Source organism: Rhinolophus sinicus, chromosome 16, assembly GCF_057876585.1.
Source record: "Rhinolophus sinicus isolate RSI-liver-muscle chromosome 16, RSI-T2T, whole genome shotgun sequence".
NCBI classification, from domain to species: domain Eukaryota; kingdom Metazoa; phylum Chordata; class Mammalia; order Chiroptera; family Rhinolophidae; genus Rhinolophus; species Rhinolophus sinicus.
In genome coordinates this window covers 35,953,894-35,971,783 of record NC_142516.1, presented here as the reverse complement: position 1 = coordinate 35,971,783, position 17,890 = coordinate 35,953,894, and the positions used below count along the sequence as shown (strand labels likewise).

The window sequence follows — 17,890 nt, the reverse complement described above, 5'->3', positions numbered from 1 at the left end:
AGTAAAAGTGTAAAACTACAGTAAAAAACAATATTCATAATAATATGAGATCTAAGCGAGAGTCTCATACATATATGGATTTGAGAACAGAGGAAAGCATATCTGAACAAAACAGGATGGTTGATGACCAACAATGATTCCAGAAACACTGCTAATGGAGGGATGGGCCAGAGGGACTGAGAATCCAAGGAGGTGAGAGAAATTCTTAAGGAGTGTCAAATTAAATCCAAATTCACCAAGTCTCCTCGTCACTATTCAAAGTCTGTTGACTTGCCAAAAGAGAACGAAAGCAACGCCGGCTGGTTAGAGGGGCAGAAGCTTAATTTCCCGTGAAGAAACGAAGCTCTGTTGAATTCATATGAGATTCTTATCAAGCATTGGGACGTGGACACTGGGGGGATGACTTGTGCCTTAAAACCCCTGGAGCCTAACCTTTCCAGAACAGTGGGCATAGTTAAGGGTTATGGAGAGAAAGCTTTTGAGAAAGGCCTGTGCCAAAATTCTGGGATTTCCCGTTGCTTCCTTGGTAATGAAACCCTTCTTGGATATGTATTTTATTAAGGAAAGCTTGACTCAGTAAAGAGCCCTGAGAGTTTGACAGCACTTTGACTGGAGTGATGGAAAATGGTTTTCAGGGGCGGGGGAAAGCCTGCTGCATTGCCTGTCGGTGCATCTTTTACTTGCCTGCCCTGGACTGGTTCTTCCTCTCTCCTTCCTAACTCAGGGTTGGTCTCTGCAGCTGCTGCTTTTCAGAGCAGTGGTAATGAGATGAGGGATCTCAAAAGGCCTGGTGTTGTCAAGATCTCCTCCTAAAGGCACATGGAAATCACCAGTAGGGGGCAGCCCAGCATGCTCCTTAGTCTTCTGGTTCCTGTCCAGAGGCTGTGGGGCAGGGAGCAGAGGCTTTTTGACTTTTGCCTTTTGGGCGGTCTAGAGAACTACAGCTTGAGCCCAGGTGTATTTGTCCATTGAGTAACAAGCCCTGGAGTCCAGCTTCCTTGAAGTCATTTCACTAGTATGGCTTTCTTTGTCTCTTTCACTGCCTCCCTTCCTCCCTCCTTCCTTCCTCCCCTTTCTTCCTCCCTCCCTTCCTTCTTTCCTTCTGCATAAATTTTTAAAATGTAAAAATATATACAGATAACAATAACTTCATGTACTTATATACAGAACTGACACTTTAACATTTTTTGTCTTTTTAGTTACAAGTCTTTTCTCTTTTAATAAAAGAAATAGTTTAGTAGTTTAATACAATACTTTAGCAGTTTAAGTTTCTTTATCCCAGGCCCATTCTTCTTTTCCAAGGTGACCTTGCAATCTTTTTATACTTTACAGATATACTTAACTATGAACATTGTGTGGTTGTTTTCTGTGTGTTTTTAAAATTTTGCATGAATTTTTTTATATGTATATATTTACAGTATGCAATTTGGCTTATTTTTCTTTCTCACTTAGCATGAAGATCTCTTTTCTGCTCAAATATAAAGATCTGGTTCAATCCAACTTATGTATTTAACACCTTATTTTTTTCTGTTTCTTTTTTTAATATTAAAATTATTAAGGTAACATTGGTTAATAATATTATATAAGTTTCGGGTGTAAAACATTATGATTCTGTAAACTCTGTGTACTGTCTTGCGTGCTCACCACCCAAAATCTAGTTTCCTTTTATTACCATATATTTGATCCCCTTTACCCAATTCTTCCTCTCCCCAACCCCTTTCCTTCCACTCTGGTCTTCCCCATCACCATTCTGTTGTCTGTATCTATAAGTTTGTTTTGTTAGTTTGTTTGTTGCTTTTTGTTTTATAGTCCACATATGAGTGAAATCATGGTTTTTGTCCTTTTCCATCTGACTTATACTACTTAGCGTAATACCCTTAAGATCCATCCATGTTGTCACAAATGGCAATATTTCATCTTTTTTTTTTATCGCTGAGTAGTTTCTTTATTGATGGACATTTGGGTTGTTCCCAACTTTTGATTCTGACCATAAATATAATGACTATTCTTGTATATGTCTCCTTGTGTGCATGCATGAGAATTTCACTTGGGTGAATACCGGGAAATGGAATTGCTGGGCCATGAAGCGTGCCAATTTATAATTTTCCAGGATACCGGCACACTGCTCTTCAAAGTGGCTATACCAATTTACACTCCCTCCAACAGTGTAGAGAAATTCCTCACAGCCTTTGAAATGTGTTGTATTGTCAGACTTTAAACATTTTGCCACTTTAGTGGGAGAGGAATGGTATGTCATTGTTTAATCTACATTTCAAATTCTTTTGGGGTAAGCAGCTTTTCATATGTTTTTGGCCATTGAAATTTCCCCTCTGTGACTTGTCTCTTACTGGCTTTACTGGCATCCTCTCTACTCCTACGATGGTAGCTAAGGAGAGTTTCTTAGAGGGTAGAGTTCATGACCAATTTATAACCAGCAGCTATCTTGTGGGCATCTCTGCAGATGGCAACTTATAAAGGGGAATTCTTGGCATCTGGGAGGACACTTGCCAACCTTTTAATCCAGCTCTTCTGTTGATGTTTCCATTTTGCCCTGGTGAAAAATTCATTATTTGTCTAGGACATTCCTGCCTCCACAGTGGAAGAGTAGCCATTTTTTCATAATTTCTTATGGTTCTTTTGTGGTTTTCAGCAAAATCTCCTGTCTAGTCTTAGATCCAAGAACAGTTATGCTTTGCTTAACGTCTGACTTATTTTCATCTCATGCACACTATGAATTTACCACTTACCACATTCCTTCTTTTCTTGGGCATTGGTGACCAGAAAGCTTAGAATTAAGCTTGTGGCTTTTTCCTAATAAGTACATGCATTTTTAAACCTAATTCCAGCTCCGTTGGTGTCTCTACCTTTGCTTTTCATTCTCCTATGCCTTCCATTTTTATTTGTGCTAGCTCATTGTATTTTACTGAGTACAACTGGTGAGTTTTTAACTTAAAAATCTGATGAAAAATGAAATAAAAATAAAAATAAAGGGCATAAATAAGTAAAAGAAAAGTTAAAGATAAATGATTGGTGCCAAAGACATTGATTAAGCACCCACTGAGTGTCAGGCCCCTGTCATGAGATACAGTGATGATCCAGGTAAAGAGAGTTGACGTTTTCAGAACAGTGACAGCCACCATGCTAGATCAGCTGTAAGGAGTGGACAGCCTTCTCTGGAAGTCCTGGTTGTGACCCCAAAGGAAACCCTACCCACATTATTTACCATTTTTGCTGCTGTTGCATGAAAAATGCATTAAAATTTAGGGCTCTCTGGAACGCAGTTCTTATTGGGACATCATTTAGAAGAAGGAGGTCACTGTGGTTCTCTAATAAAAATGTTAGTGGAATGAAAATCTCGGAAAATGTATTTAAGTGAGATCATTTTGAAATATTCTGTAAAAACTCTTGATGCTGAAAATAGTTGGAGCATTAAATTGGAGTCTTAAAATGTTTCCTTCTGTGTGTGGTAGAAGGAGATAAGGGAATGCATCCTTCCTGCACATCTATGAAGTGCCAGGCCCTGAGTCTCTAGGAGAACCAAGATCTTTGAGTGGAAGATGTCTTCCTATCTTGGTGGTTGCATTTTTATGCAATGGAACAATGTTTATGTGGGTCCTTTTAAAATTATTTTTCTTTGGTGTAATTTTGTTCCCTCAGAGCATTTACTTATTTTATTTCTAAAAATTGTTTTCTAAAAGTGGGTACCAAGGATTACATTAATCTTTGTCATTTTTTGGAGGGGTTAGGTAGCTGTATCTTCTTCCCCATTAGTTATTTTAAAAAAATGTTAAACTCATGTTGGTAACAACAGGTTTATATATTTGTTTTCAGTGTCTTAATCGGAATATATCATGTATCTTAAATTTTTTGAAAAAGAAAGGGAAACTTCATCCTGGGTCAACTTCTTATAGTTTTTGGAACTCAAATGTTGCCCCTGCATCCATCCATCCATCCATCACCCATCCATCCATCCATCCTTTATGCATTGAATACCTACCATGTGCAAAGTACTTTACTAAATACTGTGGTGCATATTAAGAACTATAAAGCAGGATCCAGTTGTCTTCAAAGAGGCTGTGATCTAAGAAAACTGGGTAGATAGATTCTCAAATAACTATAGCACAAGGAAAGCCCATGGAAGCAGTTTCCAATAGCTGAGTGTTTGTATTACTAGGGATTTTCTTGGTTTTAAGTGACAGAAAATCAGATCAAACTTCTGTTAGTGACATCCAACCTCAGAAATGAATGGATTCAAAGGCTCCAGTAACATTTTTAGGATTCTGTCTCTTTATATATCTTTTAGCTTTCTTTTCTTCTGTGTGCTGACTTTTGTCTTGGACAGTCTGTTTCCTTGTGGCAGAAAAAATTCCCATGGAAGCCCAAGGCCTGCGTAATCTTTCAGCTATGATCCCAGAGGAGGAGAGAGACTCTCTTTGTCTCAGCATTCATGTGTTTAATTTTAAGAAAGATTCTCACTGGTCCAGTTGAGGTCACATGCACATCTCTAAGCCAATCACCATGGCTAAGGGAATGGAACTCTCTATCCAGCCAGACTCATCAGTGTACTCCTATATTTGAGGGTTTGGAGGGTGGGGGAAGAGGAAGGTTCCTATTAGGGTCATGTGGGATTTGTGGAATGTGTTTCCTGAAAGGAAACACTGGTATTAATTACTGACAAAAGCAGAAAGAGGGGATGCTGGGCTAGGAAAAGAGAAAGTGAGGAAGGAGGGAGGGAGAGAGAAAGAGAAAGGGGCAAGGGAATCTGCTTCAGTGTTTTAGGAGGCAAAAGGAGGGCGTGACTGCTTCTCTTGAAATGTGAGCAAAGATGTGATTTGTCTTGTGTGTGATGATGCCAGCATCCCGTGGTTGTCGCCATAAGGGTGAAGCACTTTTGACAGGCAGTGGATGCATTTCCAAGTTATTTTCACCTTTATGCACAGGAGACACCATGGAAAGGGAGGCAAACTGAAATTGTTAGTTGAAAAACTGACAAAAGATTAAGAAAAAAATGAAACCTGGCGAACCTGTCATTGACTGTGAAACTTGATCAATCATGTTTTTTCCCCCTCAATCACATTCTGACACCCCTAGCCATATAATAATATAATATAATATAATATTATATATATATATATATATATATATATATATATATATATATTTTTTTTGTGTGTGTGTGTGTGTGTGTAATGGTGTGATTAAGTTGGGTGGGGAAGAATCACCTTGAGCACCCTGGTGAAGTTGGGTGGAAGTTCCCCCTTCTTTTATGTACTGCCTACGTTCTGAGTCACTGGTTATCACTTTCTGCTTTTTTTGCAGTTACATTGCAAATCAGAAAAGGTTAGAAATCATCAACGAAGATGATGTTGAAGCTTACACAGGACTGAAAAATCTGTGAGTACTTAGGACTTGTGTACTTTGTTTCAGAACTTTTCCTTATGCTCTATTATTCATGGGTTAGTTCTAACATGTATGCAATGATGTGTTTTCATAGGACAATTGTGGATTCTGGATTAAAATTTGTGGCTCACAAAGCATTTCTGAAAAACAGCAACTTACAGCACATGTAAGTAAAGGATGATTCTTTTGTTTCCCACGACCCAATTTATTCAGTATTTCCCCCCTCTGTTTATTTTCCTTCCTTTCCAACTCTAAATCTCCTTTTTTAAAACTTGGTATAGCTGTGACAATAACTTAGAAACACTAACTTTGATTTCTGAATAGCTTCAGAGGGGTATTAGAACAGCTTGATTATTCCCTTTCATGAGTTTCTGGGCCATTTCCATCTTGGACAGAGCAATAGGCCAAGAGCAAGGAGCCTGATGTGAAAACTATGTTCTGGTACAGCGTCCTTGATTCTTTTCCTTGGAATAATGATGTTTCCTGAAAGACATCAAACCAATGGAATTGAAAGGAACTGACTTGGCCGTGGCCTTTTTAGGGAGCTAAAAATTACTAATGCTTTCCCTGCTACAATAGAACCGCTTTTGAACTTTCGTGTTCCCAAAACTGTCTGTCATGATTGATAAAAGTGGAGAAAAATAAATCATGGGGCATGCCAAAGGTTCAGACAATTATTAATAATAGCAAATGCTTTCCCTGAAGTCATATTGAGGCTTTGTCAGCTGAAATCAAATGGAAATAGGGACAGTGGGAGCTCGTAGGTTGTTTGCTGCTAAATCCTGGTAGATGATGACACTTAGTCCATAAAGTGTGGCCATCCTGAGAAGTTTCTTCATTAAACAGAGGATCACCCCCTCCTAAGCGTAGATTGGTGTCCCCATGCCCCGAGTTTCCAATGTGACCTTCTTCCGGAGGAATGTTGCCTGCATTTATTGGCCATTTTGTGCTTTGCAAATTCTCCTGCGATAATGCCGTACATATCTCAGAGTCTCCAGTTTACCTATAGGGCTCTTCACTTGCATTATCTCACTTGATTTTTCTAAAAACTGGTAGGGAAGATCTTTTTTATTCCCATTGCATGGACATAAAATCACAGTGAGGAAGTTGTTGGACTTGCTCGGGTCCACAGATTGAAAGTGCCAGAATTAGGACCTCTGGACTCACTCCTGGCCATGCTCTTCCAATAAGAAACAAAATTTGTGCCATCCTTAAAATTTGAGAGTCAGTCCTTCTTGTAACATTTGTCTTCTTTCTTTTTTTGGGGACAACAGTTTCCCAACTGATTTTCATGCCAGTTATAAAAGGAAGCATTTTCTGAGAGCAGATTGCCTGAATTCTTTATGGAAATTTGTTGATATTATGAAAAAGCTTAATTTCGTAAAGCCAGTACGGTGACTTCATATTTTATAGGTGGCATTAATGATGAAATCAATTTAAAAATAAAGTCTGTAGAATTAAGATAAAAAACATTTGGCAAAAATGTGATAAAACTCCAAGGAACTTGATTAACACATTTCATTTAAATGCTTTTTGGCCTCATCTCTGTAGTTGATTTGCCTGCACAAATCTGATGTCTGCGTAGGCCTTGATAGCATAAACAAGAGACAAGTTGGATGGAAGAAAAAGGCAAAATGCTCTCTAATGCAATCACTTAAATGTAATTAATGACCTTAGTGATTAAGTTCTGGTATTTTCATTACAGCTGACTTTAGACCCGAATTACTCAACAACTACTTTTTACTGGCTGTTTTACCATATCACTTAAGCCCTGATGTTCTGATTTTTGTATAGTGGGCTATGGCTAATTGTAGTTTTAGTAATAGATGTATTTATTTCTTTATTATAACTCATATTTTCCTTACTTTTCCTGTTACATGCTATTTCTATGAAAACCAAAGCCACTTTGTATATTTTTTTCAGGGTGATATATGGTAGAATAATTTTAATGACAGTCTTTGTGTTGTAAGAAGTACCATTTGAAAATAAGAAACCAAAGAGATGAGCATATCCTATATAGTTTCTTTAAAAGCCAATAGTCTGGAAGTCCTATCATTGGACAAACTGCAAAAACTCTATTGATATGGGTAGGCCTATTTACATAGTAAGGAAGAATGAAGGCAGGCAAGTATTCAGTTATGAAGAAGTTGTGAAATGTCAGAAAGCTTCATATATTCATGTGATGAAAGAGGCTCCTAATCACCAAAATGTGAAATTAAATTAAATAGTTGACTTTTGAGAATGGCAGAGAGGGAGGAGAGAATGAAGTCAAGCGTTTGCCTTTCCAGACCTTAGTACCAACCTCTGTTTATGACTGAGGACTTGGGGCAATTGCCTTCCTGTCCCCTGATTGACCACATGCAAATTGTGCTCTTACCTGGAATATCAACCCAGTGGGTGACAGTGAGTTGGGAAGGAAATGTGTATCAGAAGTTGTTTCTCTCTATCTCTGGGATGTACTGATTATCTCTGTGAGTTTCCCCAAGAGTATCAAAATGTGCACAAGAGCAATCTACTTCACTTGAGTTTTAAGGAAATACAGATTGGCTCCTGTCTCTCACTTTCATCACGCTTCCCTCTATGCTGTGCATATTTATCATCTCATGATGACTCTCCAGAGCCCTTGTAACTGGTCACTGAGTTTATTTTTTGGTGCTTTAAGTCCTCCCTGACCCCTGAGAACACAGAGACTGTGAGAAAAACCAGGATTTGTGTTTTCCAAGGGCTTTGCTGAGGTGCTAATTAGCTCCTTTGCAAAGTCCTATAATCAAACAGTAAGAGGATTGTTGATTTTTCCCCCCTTCCTCCTCCTTTTTGGCTTTTGGCCCCAATAATAAGTATGGTTCATAAAACTCATCTTGTTCTTTGGAGCATAACCCCGCTCTGGGCTGTGCTGCTGGCAGTTGGACAGAGGCAGCTGCTCCTGGTGTCGGCTCGCTAGCTGACCGGAGAACCTTGACAATAAGTGTCCTCTTTCTTTGCTTCCTCTCTCCTTGTTCTTGGGAGGAAGAACAGGTTCACCCCCTCACCCCAAGGATGGGGATTTCTGATGGACATAAAACCATTTGTGTCTCCAGAACTCTGGAGAAGACAGGCAGATTGACTTTCTAGTATATTGTACTCCAACGAGAGACACTCTTAATTCACATTTCAAAAGAAAAGGTTTATGTGGGCACATTTTTAAACTTTCTAGTGGAGTATTTTTTCATGTGGGTGAACACTTTACACTCTGTGTGAAAAGAGAGAAGATGCAAGCATAGAAGGAAGAGGGCACCCTTGTGAAGGTAGGGGTTTGGGTGAGTGGAAATGTCAATATAGAATAAAAGCAGGGAGTGGACATAGGCATTCTTGAATTACGAGGCATTTTCTTTATTCATCAACTAATTAGCCTTAGTTCCTGGGTTTAAACTCCTCTCTGAAGGTGACTGGTGAGATATAGCAGGATGTTTCAGCTAGTGATTCTGTTGGGCTGACACAACAGACGGCTCAGGTAAGGGCCCAGGATTACTGTCCCCTCAGGCCTCCCATTTTTATCTGAGTCACAGCCCAGCAACACTCACTTTCCAGAGCAGGAAATACATACTGAAAGGTTCATTGCAATTTGTTGAAAGCTTGGCTGTTTTTGTAAAAGTTGGTTTGTTTTATATTCATGTTACTTACTAAACACGTGGCTAGAGGCCCAATCGTTGGACATTTTTTAAATAAATACAACTAGTAAATAAATTCACAGAGAGAGTCAGCTGCCAGGATTATGGCTCAGAATTTCCCAACCGAAGGTCTCATGGTACTGATCATTAGAAACTGAAACTCCTGTCCATTGAATAAAACTGCATGTTTGAAACATATGAGTAAAATCCGTATTATTTTTTTCAATCACAAATATGACAGCGTTTCATTGGTTGGTCCAAATCTTAAAATGATACGTCGCTAGAATAAATAGTTCAAGATAAAATCTGACATAGTCTTTTATCTGATTTTTTTGTTGTTCTCTTTATGGAATTATCTGGTTATTTAGAAATCACATATAAACAATCTCAACAGAGTTTATCAGTCAATAGGTATGTTCTTTCCTATAAGGATGTATTAAATCCAGTTACTATTCAGAGTTTTGTATGTCACATGATTTGAAAATATTCATGATGTTCATTAGTTTTAAAACATCTTGTCTCCCTAGTGAGTTTATGGTTTTAAATTAAATTAAATTTAATGTTCCTATTAATTGTTCAAAAGGTCAGAGATCTCTAGGAGGTATGTAACTTGGCTCTGAATCAGCATGTGAAAAAATAAGCTTTTGGGTAAAAAAGGGATTAAAAATAGAAAATATGAAAATTATGCCTCACCCCCAAGCAAGAATTATAGGAGAGGCAAAAAAAACTAAGCTATCACTCCAGATCAAAGAAAGAAATTATTGGGTCTAAGCAAGCATGAACCATGATCAAATAAAGTTATATATATGTTTTTAAAAATCTCTATTTGAATACTTTATTCCTAAAATGTAGATTTTTAGATTCACAATTAATGTTTTTTATTCCTTTCAGCAATTTTACTCGAAATAAGCTGACGAATTTGTCTAGGAAACATTTCCGTCACCTTGACTTGTCTGAGCTGTAAGTAATGATTTTTGTGTGGCGTTTGGAGGGTGGGGTGGATTTCAAGGAAAAGGGGAATTAAGGTTTTTTCTTTTCTTTTCTTTTCTTTTTTTAAATGAGTGATGCTACAGATCTATTTTACTGTCAAAAATTCTTGAAAAATGATTTCTCAAGTTTTGGTGACTTGTTGATTTCTTCCCTTATGAAGATGTGATTCAGTAGTAAAAAATTAGAAATCTCAATAGTAATATATCATTTATGACGAGTTTAAGTGTTGTTTTTACATAAATGATTTCTTTCCTAATAGAAGGAAAAAGAGAAAAAGATGGCGGCTTTGTGTCAAAATGGTGACATATCTCATAGCATCTGTTTGGACCCTGTTATGTCCAGGCCCTCATGGAAAGCAAACCCATTCAAAGAGGAAGTAACAATGAGAAAAACACCCAAGCTTTTCTCTACCAACCACAATGCCTGCTGGTGCTTAGGGAACTTTGGAGAAGAGGTCGTCCTTTTCCCTCCTGACCCATTCTTATAAGATTTTCATCTAGGTCTGCCACTGCATTCACTATTTATCCTTATGCACCAATGTCCTTTGTTATAAAGTGATAGGAAAAATATTGAAATGTGTTGATGACTAATAGCCAGCATTTCAAAATGTTTTCAGTTTTTGTGTTATTACCATGAAGCAAATGTAAACTGCTGACATTCCTATGGGTAAGGTACCCTAAGAACCCAAAAGCAGAGACTCTACTACGTGGCCGAGGTGGGCCCAGAGGGACAAGGCCTTTGCATACCAGGCAAAGCTTTTGCTTAAACTGTGTGTTGCCTGAGTTGTAGGATCTACCCCTATTCATGAGGAAATTGTGCAGATTAGAAGATGCTACAAGTGTAGTGACAAGTTAATAGGTAATAATGAGGGTTACATGGTTAAAGTCTTGGCGATTGGCAATTTTTTTGTAATAAACTGAATTTAGGCAATTGAAACACAAGGTTTCTAACACAGGGATTGGCATGAAAAACTTAATTTAAGGAAGATATATGAAATAGAATAAGATATTCTGTAAAAATTTTAAGCATCACTGTAGAAACTTTTCTTGACATGTTAAAAATGAGAGCTCTGATTCCAAATTCATGTGTCTCAATATTCTCCCTTAAGCCTATTTAATTAATTCATTTAACAAATGTTAATTGTGTGCCTGTTACAAATCAAACTAGCATGGCACTGGGCCATGGAGATATAAGGAGAACTGTTATCTGTATTCTAGGATTCTGCTATCCAGTGGAAGAGGTAGAAGCCTAGACAAATAAGTGTAATAACAATCACTGAAAAAGGAGTTTGCTCAGTGAGCTAGAGGAAAAACACCAGCTGTCTGCCAGCATTGTGTGGTCATACAAACATTTCTATATGTATAATTGAAGATCAGTCACTTCTTTATCCTTCTGCGGATTCAATCATGCCTTCTTTTCAGAAAGATTCTTTCATTTTTCATGTACTCAGAATGCCAGGAAACATCTTGGGGTAGTTGGGGTTTAAACACTGTGGATCTCTTCTGCATTATATGCCATATCCAGTAGCGTCAAATCCTGTTTTGGTGTTGGAGGGATACTTGAAGGCCATCAAGCAGACACGCATTGAATGAGTCTGCCATGACCACATTTTCCCCAAAGAAGCTCCAGGAAAAGTCTCCAGGGATCCCTGAGATTCTTAGAACCTGACCAGAAAACCACAGGAGTAAATGATGTTGCAGAGCTCAGGTCCTGTCCTCACGGAAATCTTAAGTATTGCGGTTAATCCAGGCAGAGCCTATGTAACGATTTTAAATGGCCTCATTTAAAGGCTCATTACCATAAATGGAATTCATCTTAAATAGGCCACTGAGTATTATAAATAAGCATATAAAGATTTTTTTTTCTTGCGGTTTTTATTTTCCTCTTGAATACTTCCTCTTTTACCAATCACAGGCCACAGGAGTCCAGGCAGCACAGCTGAATGGTGGCTTTATCTCAGCAGACCCTCTCACAGTGGGCTAAGAGGCTCAATCTGGAGCTCAGTTACCCTTGCTCTCAGAAACCCTGAGCTTGGTGTGTGTGGTGTGTGTTGTGTGTGTGTGTGAGTGTGTGTGTGTATCTGTGTGTGCATGCCGGAGGTCTAAGAGCTCCCTTCCAGGTTCTCTCTTTCATATTCATGCCAACACTCTTGCATCAGTCAGACTAAATGGTGGTTGCAGAAAGCTAGGAGTGCCATCTGATTAGTTCCCACACTTTAATCTTAGCATTGTGTTTACAGTCTCATTTTAAATTAAGATGAAATTGCTCTGCCCCCCACTGAAGTTTAGGTTTATTAATTGATAACATTTCTTGCAATCTCTAGCCTGGCCAGAAATAAATATGTTAGTGTTCCTGAAAACTTATGGATGGCATCTTCACTTAAGATCTTCTGAATAACTGTATAATAACTGCGATAAATTTGTCATGGCACCTTTCCCACCCCTTTTTATGAGACACCCTTTCTGTCCTACATTGCAGCTATTTCTGTCCCTATCCTGTGTCCTTATTATTCTGAAACGCCGTATATCACTTTGCATCCTTTAGTCTCTACAGTGGTGTTTGCACATAGCAGAAACTCAGTAAGTATTAGGGCAATGAATGAATAATAAATACTGTTATGCTATTAAGGTGGGTATGACTTCCAAAGATTGCTGGCTAGAAAAAGTTCATAATTTTGTAAGTGTTTCATAAACACAAGTGTAGTTAAAACTAACAAGAGAAGCCTAACTGGGTTTCATTTTTGTTCCATGTAGGATCTTGGTGGGCAATCCATTTACATGCTCCTGTGATATTATGTGGATCAAGACTCTTCAGGAGACTAAATCCAGTCCAGAAACTCAGGATTTGTACTGCCTAAATGAAAGCAGCAAGAATATCCCCCTGGTGAACCTGCAGATACCCAATTGTGGTAATTTACTTTTAAGTCAATGAGTGTAGTTGCTATTAATTATTCTAATTGCCTTGGTGTGGTGGAGAGTCTGGGAAGATTACCACTACCCAGATTTTATATAGCATGCTGTTGATGTCTCTGGAGAGTCAAGCAACATTTGTGTGCAGTGTGGAGAAATCAGCTGGGAGCAACTTTGCTAAATTTTTTTTGCAAGTAGAATATTAATTTTGAATGGAGGACTTTGAAGTGCATAGAGAAAAAAAGTACACTCTTTATTCCTTTGTTTCTTTGTTCATTTGTTTGTTCATCCATCCACCTATCCATCCATCCATCCATCCAAAAAGTATCTGCTAAGAGTGTGGTACTTCACTGGTCACATATATACTTGGTTGGCATGTAGGCCATATAGACGGAAGGATCTCAAGGTGATAGTGTCTTGGCAGCACAAGAAAATGAGATTCAATCCAGCACATTCCCTTAAACTTGTCTTGCTACCAGATGTCTGTGTCTCTCGATGGGACACTGCAAATCTGCCCTTACACATGCTTTCCCCCATGTCTGAATTTATAATCTCTTCCTTTACTCTTGTTATCACTCCTCTCCTCAGCATTTACACCTCCAGAATTTAAAAAGGCACCGTATAATAAAATCACAGCTCTCTGTGAGGCTCAGTGTGTTTATAAGAAAGGAACATCCAAGTGTGCCTGTTAGGATTTTACTGTTAAGGGCTTCTGTGACACACCTCTAGCATACCCACGTATGCGTATGTGTATTATTCCTCTGTTGAAATTTTAATCAGTTAGTCAACCAGTTAATCATCTCACAATTAGTATATTTGATCTTCTGGCCTAGTGGCTGGTGACTCAACAGAAAGCCACGTAGCACCTGGTTCTTGTCCGAGAGGAACCTGTCTGTATAATTAACCATAAACATTCTGTTCTTTGTTTTCAGTGGACCCAATATTTGGGATCACTTTTTCTTTAAGGAAAATGTAGCTGCTGCTTATTTTAAATGAGGATTTAATAAAAGGAAAGATAATGGTTTGTTTCTTACCCCAAAGGGGCTTAGAAGACAGCAGCTACCCTTGCCACAGATTTTTCTGTCATAACTAGAGATCTTTGGCTTCATAATGGGGGAAATCAGGTTTTGTGCCTTGCCAGCTTCCCTCAGGTTTCTTTGCTAGCCAACACTGAAAAAAACTTAATATATATCTTTTTGTGATTGATAAAAAGGTAACTGTTTGTATAAATTTGCACCACTGAGAGAAATTGCCTTGAGGGATAAGAAATCAATGTTGAGTCACCTGGCCTCTTGGCCAGCTCCCAAATCCCCATGGCTGTTGTGACCACATTGGTTCAGTAACCACTGAGAGGGGAAAAAGAGAAAGCATCTGCCTCCTGCTCTGATTTCACAAACTGCCTCTTAATAGATGTTTGCTTTGCCCTTGCCTGAAACCAATTCTAATTTTTAATTGTGGCCATGTTGTCTTGACAGTATTTCCATAATGCATCCCACCGTACGTGTTGTTGATAGACAATTGTGATTGCCGTAGGGTAGCAGTGCACTGGTCTTAATTTTTCCTGATCAATTCGTCAATTTTCAATAATTTTTTTGTTTCCTACAAAATAGTCAATGAATTGTGTGTATGAGAGGGAGACTTTGAATCCACCGTCAGAGAACAGACACTTGACTGATGCATTAGGATTGAATTGTTACATTCATGGTAACATTCACAAATTCAGTGTGAACGATGCTTTCCAAAAGGCAATATTATAAAAGATGAATGGATAAACTTATTTTTCTACCACTTTCCTATTCTTAGACTGTTTTGTTATTTCTCTGTTAATTTTTATTTTTTTCAAGAGTTTTTATTTATGATTGTACAATAATATTGATACATTTTGTTGTAAAACTTCCTGTATTACACATAAAACTTGTCTTTTACTTCTTTGCAACAATTTCAGGTCAGTAGTCATAGATATATCATATTCTTTTTAATTATTGCATAGTGTTCATGTAAAATAAATCCTGAGTATGTTAAATCTTCCATATTGATGGGTATTTAGCTTATTTCCCATTTTTCATTACTACCAAAACGTTTCCACAACCGTCCTTACATATTCTCTTTGTACATATGTACAGGAGCAAATGTTTTCCTGGAGTACATAGTAGGAAGCAGAATTTTTTATTTATTTGGTTTGAACCTCAGAAAATGGTTATACCAATTTGTACTCACCCCAGCAAATTATATCTTTATATTAGCAAGCTTCTTATTTTTTGTCTCTCTAAAAAATTTATGTCATTGCTTTTTAGTTTGCATTTTCCTGATTACTATCAGGTATCTTTTATATTTATTGGACACTGTGTTTATTCTTCAGTGAATTACCTATTTATATCCTTTGTCTAGTTTTCCTTTTTTTCTTTTTCTTCCATTGATAGTATTCTTTGTTTCATTTTTTTCTTCATTTCTTGAAAGTTATAAATTATGTTTCTGTTTTTGTAAATGTATAATACCACACATATTTAAACAATATTTTCTGTAAGTATCTAGATATAACCCTCAATGGGACAAGATACTTTTACTTTACTTCCTCCACCGGTCTCTCACTTTGTTACCATCTGGGATTTTGTTTTTAGATTGTTACTTGATTTTTTTTGAATATTTACTATTTCTCTGTGTATCATTGATTTTTGTATCCTACTACTTCCCCTTGGAGTGGTTTTTCTTTTTTGCTGGAGTATATTCTCTAACATTTTTTTCAGAGAAATTAAAAAATTTTTCATGTTCTTGCCTTGTGGAAAATTAGGCTGTATTTTTTTTTTCTTCTCAATAGTATTGGCTGAGTATAAAACTCTAGACTCAAAATAATTTCTCTTAGAATATTGCAGATATTGTACCATATTTTCCTTGTATTCAGTCTTGCTGATTAGTTGCTCAAGGCCAACCTGCTGCTTATTTCTTAATAGGTAACATGTGCTTTTCTTTTCTTCTAGAAGCTTGTAAGATTTTGTCCTTATCCACATTATTCTTAAATTCTAACACAGTGTAACTAGGTGTGTGTGTGTGTGTGTGTGTGTGTGTGTGTGTGTGTGTGTGTGTGCAGGTGTGTGTGTATGTGTTTAAAATTTATTCTGCTTGATAGGTAGTGTTACCCTCTCAATATGAGTGTTCATGTCGTCACTTTTGGAAGAATTTTCTCATTTATTTAGATGAATATTTACACTTCTGGCTCCTCCCTCAGACCTCTCAATCTTTCTGTAATACCTTCTACCTGCTTGTTCTTTCATGCTGCATTGTAGGAGAATTGGTTTACTCACTACTTTGCCCTTCAGCTATTTCTCTAGCTACTGAATTTTTCTCTTCCAACAATCAATTTTCAGTTTCCACACTCTCTAGTAATTGGTTTTCATGTATGAAATGCCTTTTTCCACATTGGGGGTCACCGTATGTCTAGGGTGTCACAGAACCTAGCATGACTGGTTTTCTCCTGTCAAGTTCTCACACTCATTGCTTCCACTTGGAGGTAACTACAGCAGTTGCTGGATGCTGTGTCCACATAGGAAAGTAGGGGCGGGATGTGGAATGCTTATTCCTCCTGTTGGTAACCATTGCCCTTGTGGCTTGGCCTCCATGGGGTTCTACTCTCTTCTTTAGTTCACCCCTTCAGTCTTGGGTTGGCCTACAGCCTCCCTGTTTCATCTAGCACGTACTATGTGTTCATTTGGGGCTGTGCTGTTTTTCTTTAATCTTATTTCCCTGCTTTCTCTTGGTCAGGGGTTCTTCATAGTTTCTTTTCTATCAATAATATGCTTTATTATTTTCCAACATGGATTAAAAATTTGTTTTATGCAATTTCTAGAGATTTGAGATGAGTGGGTGAGACTTCAATTTAGTTATGTATTAATTTTCTTCACGATGGTTTCCCAACATTGGTTCTTTAAAGAGAAATTAGATTGAACAGTAAATTACACTGGATTTTTGATCTCTGAAATTCCATGTTGAAGAAATCAGGTAATATGCTAATGTCTCCAAGTTAGATCTTGTTTAAAACACGGATTCATGGCAAGTGGCTTTTCTTTTGGGTCTCACCCTTTGGAAGTTTTTAAAACATATCTGTTGTGTTTAGTTAAGCCACAGATATGTTGAATTCATCTCATTTCCACTTTTGGGGGGGATCAAACTTTTTAGCTAACATTGAGAATAACTCATAAGTGTATGGTCTTGTGTGTTTCATCATTGTAAATCAGCGATTTGCCAATAACTATGGCTATTTCATTCAGTTTGCAACTGATAATAATTTCAATAAAAAGGAGCTGTTAGGATTTAATTCTTTACAAGGTGGGTTTTCTTTAAAAACTTCCACTTTATTAAGATGCACAAATTGCCAGTTATAAAAATAGTTGCAGGGATCTAAAGTACAGCATAGGGAATATTGTCAATAATATTGCAGTAACTGTATGGTGTCAAATGGGTACTAGAGTTACAGGGGTGACCACTTTGTAAGGTATATATTAGTAAAAAAGTAATTGCAATTTAAAAGGTTAAAAATAATTGCAAAACCGCAATTACTTTTGTACCAAACTAATAAATGTCTAATCACTATGTTGTACACCTGAAGTTAATATAATATTATATGTCAACTGTAATTAAAAACAAACAAAAAACTTCCCCTTTTAGTATTTCATCAAGTAGGTATCATGTGGTGAACAAGTTGTCTACATTTTACATGCAACCCTGCATCCTCCAGAGTGCCTAATGCATGCCTTGAACATAATAGAGATTTGATTAAAGTTTGCTGAATTTATCAATTAATAAATGCATGAACCATATTATATTAATGATCATATTGGGTCAGATTTTAAATATAATGATGCAGATATTTCAGTATAAGAGAACTTAAACACATATTATTCTAGCCAAATTTTACCATATTTTTTTAGTATTTTGCAGTTCCCTTTGAAA

General features: G+C 37.3%; 1 protein-coding gene across 6 annotated transcripts in view; it reads left to right on the top strand.

Annotated features, from left to right (window-relative positions):
• NTRK2 (neurotrophic receptor tyrosine kinase 2) overlaps nt 1-17,890 on the top strand; it is a 319,031-nt gene that overhangs the window by 25,167 nt on the left and 275,974 nt on the right. For all 6 annotated transcript variants that reach the window (XM_019750104.3, XM_019750100.3, XM_074330613.2 and 3 more), the window contains 4 exons: nt 5,320-5,394; nt 5,495-5,566; nt 9,939-10,007; nt 12,791-12,945. In XM_019750104.3, the coding sequence (XP_019605663.2) occupies nt 5,320-5,394; nt 5,495-5,566; nt 9,939-10,007; nt 12,791-12,945 (371 nt within the window). The remainder of the gene's footprint in view (nt 1-5,319; nt 5,395-5,494; nt 5,567-9,938; nt 10,008-12,790; nt 12,946-17,890) is intronic.